This window comes from Carlito syrichta, unplaced genomic scaffold (genome assembly GCF_000164805.1).
Source record: "Carlito syrichta isolate Samal-C Ts95f unplaced genomic scaffold, Tarsius_syrichta-2.0.1 Scaffold51492, whole genome shotgun sequence".
Classification (NCBI taxonomy): Eukaryota; Metazoa; Chordata; class Mammalia; order Primates; family Tarsiidae; genus Carlito; species Carlito syrichta.
The window spans coordinates 41,466-50,669 of record NW_006995588.1 but is presented as its reverse complement, the minus strand read 5'-3'; the positions used below and the strand labels follow the sequence as shown (position 1 = coordinate 50,669).

The 9,204-nt window shown below is 44.8% G+C and overlaps 1 protein-coding gene across 1 annotated transcript in view; it reads left to right on the top strand.

Moving 5' to 3' along the window:
• Positions 1–34: 34 nt before the first annotated feature.
• LOC103250596 (ankyrin repeat domain-containing protein 29) overlaps positions 35–9,204 on the top strand; it is a gene marked incomplete at its 3' end in the record, with an annotated part of 36,678 nt that continues 27,508 nt past the window's right edge. Inside the window, exon 1 of the mRNA XM_021707852.1 lies at positions 35–62. Within this exon, the coding sequence (XP_021563527.1) occupies positions 42–62 (21 nt within the window). The remainder of the gene's footprint in view (positions 63–9,204) is intronic.

Here is a 9,204-nt window from a genome sequence, read left to right as displayed (position 1 = left end):
CGGGGAGGTCCAGGCACCCCGGCCCGCAGCGCGCCGCGGACATGTGCAGGATGTCCTTCAAGGTGAGCGCCGCGGGCTCCGGGACCCGGGCCCAGCCTCTGGCGGCGGAGCCCGCAGCCAGCGTCCCGGGGCCCGCAGGGTGGGGTGGGGCTCTGCCCTCCGTCCTCCTTCTCCCCCATCGCCGTCCCTCCCCTCCTCTCCCCCCTTCCCGTCAGGAGCCAGGCAAAGGAGGAAGCGCCCGGGCGGAGATGCGTCCTGCGGGTTGCGGTTTGCTTGTGTCTGCTTTGCTGCCTAGGCTTTCGGCACTCATGGCTGCGGGTCAGGCCAGCCTGTGCCAGGAGACGTCGCGGTGGGGCTGTCGCCTGGGTAACAGGTCAAGGATCAGCTCTTTCCAGCAACCGCAGGATTCCCTGAACCTGTCCTGTCGCTCTGCGTCCTTTTCCCGGAGTGCCAGCTGCAGCCGCTGCCCCCTCCTCTCCAGAGGACTTCTGGACGCTGGGCTGAGTGGCTAGCGCTGAATGGAGCTGCAATTGATTACCAGGCTTCAGTGTCCAAAGGAGTAGTGCCTTAAAAGAGTTTATTAAAGCCTGCCTTAAAAGAGTTTATTAAAGCCATGCCCTTTAATCCCCGCATTTTAGGTTGAAAGTGAGGCTAATTGATTTGCCTCTATTGGAAGGCTTTAATAAAAATAATAGTAAAAATGTATTGAGCAGTTAAATGTGACCAACTCCGAACCAAGGGCATTATGTGCATGGTCTCAATCCTCATGAAGGCCTAGGAGAGGTGCTCTTCGTGGCCTGTTTTTTTTTTTTTTTTAATGAAAAAAACCTAAGGCTTAGAGAGGTTAACTCCCGCGAGTTAATGATGGTAAGACAAACCCGCATGCCTAACTCTGAAGCCACTGTAAATCCCATCACTTACAACAGCTCAGGTATGCAGAGGGATGACGTGGCGGGATGTGCATGTTAAACAGATGTCTGGCTGTGATTTGGAGAAGAGGGGAGAGCTGGGAGATCAATCAGGAGGATGTCTTGGTCATCTTCATCTTCCATTAAGAAATGGTAAAAATGGCCGGGATCGGTGGCTCAGCCTGTAATCCCGCGCTTTGTGAGGCTGAGGAGAGTGGATTGCCTGGGCCCACGGGTTTGAGACCCGCCTGGGCAACTTGACAAGACCTCATCTCTACAATAAATCAAAAAATTAGCCGGGTGTGGTAGTGTGCGCCTATAGTTCCGGCTACTTGGAAGGCTGAGACGGAAGGATTGTCGGAGTCCAGCAGGTCGAGGCTGCGGTGGCCGGGAGCAGCCACTGCACTCCAGTCTGGGTGACAGAGTGAGACTCCAACTCAAAAAAAAAGAAAAGAAATGGTAAAAATGGCGGGACATGGTGGCTTACGCCTGTAATCCCAGCACTTTGGGATGCCGAGGTGGGAGGATTATTTGAGCCTAGGAGTTTGAGACTAGCCTAGGCAACATAGTGAGACTTCGCTTTACACATATCAAAAAGTTAGCCAAGCATGATGGCACAACCCTGTGGTCACAGCTACTTGGGAGGCAGAAGGATCACCTGAGCCCAGAAAGTCAAGCCTGCAGTGAGGCGAGATCATGTCACTACCCTCCAGCCTGGGTGACAGAGTGAGACCCTGGACAGAGAGAGAGAGAGAAATGAGGGAGGGAGAGGAGAAGGAAGAAGAAATGGTACTGGACTAGGACATAGGTGATGAAAACAGAAGAAAGCAGACAAATGTGAATGATTTAAAAAGTTTTAAATTGACAGAATTTGGTCATTGACATTATTCACTGAGTAGGGCAGGCAAGAGAGTAAAGGTCAAATGTTTGGTTTGGGATAAAGTTTGAGGACAGATGAGAATCTAAGCAGAGATATTGATGAGGCAGGTATACAAACAGATGTCAGGTGGGAAGTCCAGGCAGCAGATAGGGAGGAGAGCCAACAGCGTTAAGTGGTCCTTGAGAACCCATGGGAACGAATGTGAATGCCTGGTGGGAACACATAAAGGTGGAAAGTAACAAGACAAAATCTTGAAGAAGATTAAGATGTAAAAAGGAGCAGAAGAAGAGAAGCTCACCAGAAAAACTGAAGAAGCAGCCAGAGAAATCAGCAGCCTGTGCCGTCCCTAATGCCAAGGACCTCTAGCCCTTCCATAAAGATGAAGAGGGCCTTGGCATTAAATACCACTGGGAAATCAGACAAGCTAACAACTGAAGTGCCTTGGATTTAGTGACAGAACAACCTTTCCAAAAGCAATTTCAGTGAAGTGTGAGGTTCAGAAGCCAGACTGCAATACGTGAAAAGAGGGTAGGTAGAATCCACAAATGTAGAGAGCTCTTTCAAGAAATTCTGCAAAAAAACAGGGATTTTTTTTTTTTTTTTGAGACAGCAGCTGCAGCAGGGATCTGGGATTGACCAAGGGTTTGTTTGCTTTAAAATGGTAGCAATTTGAGCATCTTGAAGTGATGATAGACACTTAAACAATAAAAAAAAACCAAATAATCTAATTCTGAAGTGGGCAAAGGATCTGAATAGACATTTCTCCCAAAAAGATGTACAAATGGCCAGTAAGCACCTGAAAAAATGCTTCACATCATTAGCCATCAGTGAAATGCAAGTCGAAATTATAATGAGATACCATTTCACACCCACTAGGATGATTTTAATCCACAAGACAGACAATGACAAGTGTTGGAAAGAACATGGAATAATTGGAACCTTCATACGTTGTTGGTAGGATTAAAATGATGCAGTCATTTTTAAAAACAGTCTGGTCTTTCTTCAAAAAGTTAAATGTAGAGTTGCCACATGACCCAGCAATTATACTCCTAGGGATATACTCAAGGAAAATGAAAACATATGCTCACACAAAAGCTTGTACATGGTAAATAGCCAGAAAGTGGAAACAATCCAAAAGTCCATCAACTGTTGATTTTTTTAAATGTGTTATGTATTATAAATATCACAGATTGGGAGCCTTAAACAACAGACATTTATTTCTTGCAGTTTTAGAGGACGTGTAAGATCAAGGTGCCATCAGATTCAGTCTAAGATCAAGGTGCTATCAGATTCACCTGTTTACTCCATGTTTCTTCACCTGATGGAGAGACAAAGCCCTGGGGTCTCTTCCCCTTTTTATAAGGGCACTCATCTACCATGGGGACTATACCCTTACAACCTCATCTAAACCAAATTAACTCCCAGAGACCCCACCTCCTAATGCCATCACACTGGAAGTTAGACTTAAAATATGAATTTGGTGGGGATACAAACATTCAATACATATCTTTCTACCCTTGGCCTCCTTGCATGTCCTTTTTACATACAAAATGTATTCATACTCTCCCAATAGCCCCCAAAAGTCTTTACTTATTCTGGCATCAACTCTAAAGCCTGAAGTCCAAAGTCTCATCTAAATATCATCTACATAAGATATGGTGAGACTTATGGTACAATTCATCCTAACACAAATTGCTTTTTAGCCATGAACCTGTGAATTCACACAAATTGTGTGTATCCAAATACAGTGGTGGGACAGGCAGAAACTAGACATTTCCATTCCAAAAGGGAGAAACTGGAAGGGGAAAAAAAGGATGATAGGTCCCAAGTCAGCCCAACAGCTAGCAAGGCAAATGCCATTAGAACTTAAAGCCTGAAAATAACCCTCTTGGTTCAATGCTCTGTCTTCTGAACTCAGTGGGTCGTGGTCCTGCTTTCTGGACCAACTGGGGCAGGGATAGTGTCCCAAGACACTGGCGGTTAAGTCTTCAACACAGGAATTTTGAGGAGTGCACATTCGGTCCATAACGTGGTATACCCATGAATTGGAATATCATACAGTCGTGAAAGCACTAATACATGCCACAACATAGATGAAGCTTAAAAACATTATGTTAAAGGAAGGAAACCAGACACAAAGGTCATTTATGATCCCGTTTATATGAAATGCCCAAAAAAGGCAAATCCATAGAGACAGAAAGTAGATTAGTGGTTGCCAGGGGCTGAGGAAGAGGAAGGGATAGGGAGTGATTGTTAATGGAAACAGGTTGCTTTTTCTATTTATTTTTTAATTTTTTTGTAGAGATGAGTTCTTGCTCTGTGGCCCAGAATGGTCTCAAACTCCTGGACGTAAGCAATCCTCTTGCCTCCACCTCCCAAATAGCTAGGATTACAGGTGTGTACCACCACACCCACCTAATTTTTTAATAGAGACAGAGTCTCACTATGTTGCTCAGGCTGTTCTTGAACTCCTAGGTTCAAGCATCCTCCCACCTTAACCTCCCAAAGTGTTGGGATTCCAGGCATGAGCCACTGCACCTAGCCACAGGTTTCTTTTTCTTTTTTTTTTTTTGAGTTGGAGTCTCACTCCGTCGCCCAGACTGGAGTGCAGTGGCTGCTCCCGGCCACCGCAGCCTCGACCTACTGGGCTCAGCGATCCTTCCGCCTCAGCCTTCCAAGTAGCTGGAGCTACAGGTGCGTGCTACCACGCCCGGATAGTTTTTTTTATCTATTGTAGAGACGAGGTCTCACCAAGTTGCCCGGGTAGGTCTCAAACCCGTGGGCTCAGGCAATCCACTCACCTTGGCCTCCCAAAGTGCTGGGATTACAGGCTAAGCCACCGAACCCGGCCCACAGGTTTCTTTTTGAGGTGATAAAAACGTTCTGGAATAGATAGTGGTGTTGGTTGCACCACCATATGAATATACTAAAATCCACTGAGTTATATGCTTTGAAAGGATGGATTTTATGTGTGTAGATTATATCTCAGCTTACACGTATTTTCAAATGATTATGGGGTATTAAGAAGGCTTGAGAGTAGAGGTGATGATTTAGCTGAGTGAGTGACCGAATTTCTTAGGGAGTGGGACGGGCAGCAAGACTGAGCTGGTCTCCATCAGCTGTGGGAATTAGCTAGAACCACAGGGGGGAATCTCTCCCATTGGAGTGAAAGGAAAGGAGGTGAGGTTGAGCGTTGAGGTTTTGTAAAGTGAAGACCTGGATGAGGTCAGGGTGGGGGATGGGCAGAAAGGAAGTTGCCAAGTCTGCTGCCAAAATCTTCAGCAAATAAGGAAGAATGATCAGGGAGTGACAGCTGCCACTGAGGCGAGGTGGAGGATGGACTGAGTCTTGAAGGAGCAGAGATCTGTCTACCTGAATGGAGGGGCAGTGGCCTGGAAGCCAGGTAGGCCCATTCCTGCCACAGTGCTGGTGTGGGAGAAGAGCCTGCCTCCACCAGAAGAGACCCTGGGGAAACTGAGGCAGGGGAGACAGGGAGTACTCTGAGCTAGGTTAAGGATGAATAGGAGTTGATTTGCCATGAAGTGGAGTTCCATGTGGCACAGAAGGAAGGTTTGGGGGGAGGGAACAGAGCCCCAACCAGTCTAAGACTTTTCTTAGCAGCATTTTCACTCACCTCACAGCGTAGCAAACATATGAAAAGCATCCCCAGCCCTCAATAACGAGAGAGACTGCTCAACACCCCCACCACCCTTTTGAAATACTTTTAAATTAAAATATAATCTACATACATAAAATTCATCCTTTCAAAGCATATTTTTGAAAGTATAATAGTGCTTTTAAAACGATTTACCAGCTGGGCGCGGTGGCTCACGCCTATAATCCCAGCACTTTGGGAGGCTGAGGTATAGGATTGCCTGAGCCTATGGGCTCAAGGCCAGCCCTGGCAACTTGGTGAGACCTCATCTCTACAATAAATTAAAAAAAAATAGTTGGGCGTGCTGGCGCGTGCCTGTAGTTCCAGCTACTTGGAAGGATTGCCTGAGCCCAGCAATGCTGGGCTCTAGGCAGTTCTCTCGCCTCCGCCTCCCAAAGTGCTGGGCTTACAGGCGTGAGCCACCATGACCAGCTGAGAATTATTTTTTAAAGCAATAGGAAACTCAGGATGCAGGTCTAAGCCTTTTTTTATGCAAAGCTCATTAATTTTAGTACGTTGATTTTTGACTCTGTAACAGCTATTTCAACACCTCAGGACTTGTTCTTCAAGGCTGAAGTTGCCAAAAGCCTAACACAGTTAGGAATTGGGGGTGTGAGGGAGCTACCATATTAGATGAAACATCTACAGCTAGATAAACCAAAATATCTTGGTCTTTTTGAAGCATGTCTTACCCAAAAAGGTAAGGCATCTTAATACCATGTTTTATCTTACTAGTAGAAACTGGGATCGGCTGTGGTGGCTAACACACTGTCTACCAGTGCTTTGGGAGGTCAAGGTGGGAGAATAGCTTGATGCCAGGAGTTCGAGACCAGCCTGGGCAACATTGCAAGACTGTCTCTACCAAAAAAAAAAAAAATTAATTAGCCAAGTGTGGTGGGAAGCACCTGTAGTCCCAGGTACTAGGAAGACTGAAGCAAGAGAATCACCTGAGCCCAGGAGGTTGAGGCTGTGGTGAGCCGTGATCAAGCCACTACACATCAGCCTGAGTGACAGAGTAAGACCCTGACTCAAAAAAGAAAAAAAGAAAAGAAGTTGGTCAGACCTGGTTTTTACGGGAAATTGTATGCTTCATCCTTATTCTGAAAGTATGTAAATTATCTCATAATCAACTCCAGCTCACCAATCAGCTTAAATTATTCAGATGAGCCACAGGAAGATAAGTGAGCAAAACTGTGTAAATTTTTAGCAGCTTTGAGATACAAATCATATAACATATAATTCACCCAAAATGTTGAAAAGCTCATCTATGAGTTTTCCAAAGATTTTAATTAGTACACAAATGATTAAATATTAAAAGCTTATAAATTGTCAAAAAATTCACCCACTTAAAGTATTCATTTTAGTTGTTTGTAGTAAATTCACAGATTTGTTCAATCATCAGCACAATCAGTTTTAGGGCATTTTAATCACCCCCAAAACAAACTTCACACCCATTAGCAATCACTATTACTCCAAACCTCCCAGCTTTAAACAACTGCTCATCTACTTTCCGTCTCTATAGATTTGCCTATAGGATGTGTATGTTTTTGTTTGTTTATTTTGAGACAAGGTATCACTCTGCTACCCAGGCTGTAGTACAGTGGCCCAATCACAGCTCACTGCAGCTTCAACCTCCTGTCCTCAAGCAATCATCCCACCTCAGCTTCCTGAGTAGTTGCTGAAACTACTGGTGTGTACCACCATGCTGGGCTTTTTTTTTTTTTTTGTAAAGACAGGATTTCATTATGTTGCCCAGGCTGATCTCATTTTCCTGATCCAAGCAATCCTCCTACTTCAGCTTCCCAAAGTACTGGGATTACAGGTGTGAGCCACTGTGTCCAACTTAGAGAGAGAGAGAGAAGAAGGGTTTTACTCTGTCACCCAGGCAGGAATGTAGTGGCACAATTATGACTTACTGCAGCCTTGACTTCCTAAATTCAAATGATCCTCCTACCTCAGACTCCTGAGTAGCTGGAATTACAGGTGCACACCACCATACCTGACTAATTTTTCTATTTTTGGTAGAGACAGTGTCTCACTTCATTGCCCAGGATGGTCTCGAACCTCTGGGCTCAAGCAATCCTCCTGCCTCAGTCTCTCAAAGTGCTGGAATTACAGGCATGAACCACCACACCCAGCCAGACATGTATGTTTTAAACAGAATTTCAACATGATCTTGAGTTCTGGGTTTGGAAATGCCAATGTTGTATGGGCCTACCTCTAAGGGAGAATGCCCAGGGCAAATCACTTTCTCTCTTCAATTTCCTATCCCTAGTGTACTAATACGGAGAACACAGCGTTTAGACAATATTTATTAAGCATTCTGAAAATTATAAATGCGTAGCACAAAGTGGAACAGTGGATTAGAATAGCCAGTGATGTTTCAGAAACACCTGTATATGACTTCTCAGTCCATCATCACAGCTTTATTTTATGTAGCCTCTGTTATCACAGAAATGCATTACTGGATAAAACGAATAGTCTCTTGATTGAATTCATAAAGCACACAATTGAAAGCCGCACTACTCTAAACCCTTTTTTAAACTAATAATTTAAATCTCTGCCCCTCTTAGCTCGTCATCAGAACCCCAGCTCTGCACAAACAATATCCTCTTCCCCTGTTTCCTCTCCCCCTCCTTCTGTACTCAGTTTCTGCTAGTGGGCTGATGAGCAGTGCATTCACAAAAATTCTGGCAATAAATTGGGGTCGGGGGTTAGGAAAGTAGAAAATGTAACAAATGTGGAAGCTGACACTCACTTTTTCTCACAAGGTATGAGATGTAAGATCTGACTCTGGACCCAACTAGACTTGGGTTTGAACTCCAGTGAGCCAAGATTCTAACTACATGACCATGAGTAATTCACTTCTGTGCCTCAGTTTCCTCATCAAAAAAAGGGAATAGTTATAAAACAGTTACACATTGCTTAACGGCAGGATATGTTCTGAGAAATATGTCATTAGACAATTTCTTCATGTGAGCATCATAGAGTGTACCTACATAAACCTAGATGGGGTAGCCATCTACACACCTAGGCTGCATGGTATAGCCTGTGACTCCCAGGCTACAAACCTGTTCACCACCTTACTGTCCTGAATACTGTAGGTAACTGGAAGACCTATAAGTGGTAAGCATTTGCATTTCTAAATATATCTAAACTTAGAAAAGGTACAGTAAAAATATGGTATTATAATCTTATGGGACCACTATTGTATACATGATCCGTTGTTGACCTAAATGTCATTATGTGGTGCATGACTGGGCCAACTTCATGGGGTGCTCTTGGCAATTGAATGAGTTTAAGTGTTAAGAAGGTCAGTGCCCTGCCTGGCCTCTCAAAGTACTGGGATTACAGGTGTGAGCCACCATGTCCGGCCGGATGTATATGTTTTAAACAGACTAAACATGATCTTGAGTTCTGGGTTTGGAAATGTCACCAGCATTGAATGGGCACAACCTTAGCTATTGCTACTACTCGTAAAATCACAACCAGCCAAGCCTGAGAGAAAGGTTCACTGGTCCTATTGTAGTAATCAGAAAATCGAGAAAGAGGCTAAATAGTAACAGTGTGCTTAATGAAGCGCTTTACAGTGTGTAGGAGGCATTTTCATATGCATCATCTCCTTTTTTGTTGTTTTGTTTTGGTTTTTTTTTGAGTTGGAGTCTCACTCTGTCGCCCAGACTGGAGTGCAGTGGCTGCTCCCGGCCACCGCAGCCTCGACCTGCTGGGCTCTGGCGATCCTTCTGCCTCAGCCTTCCGAG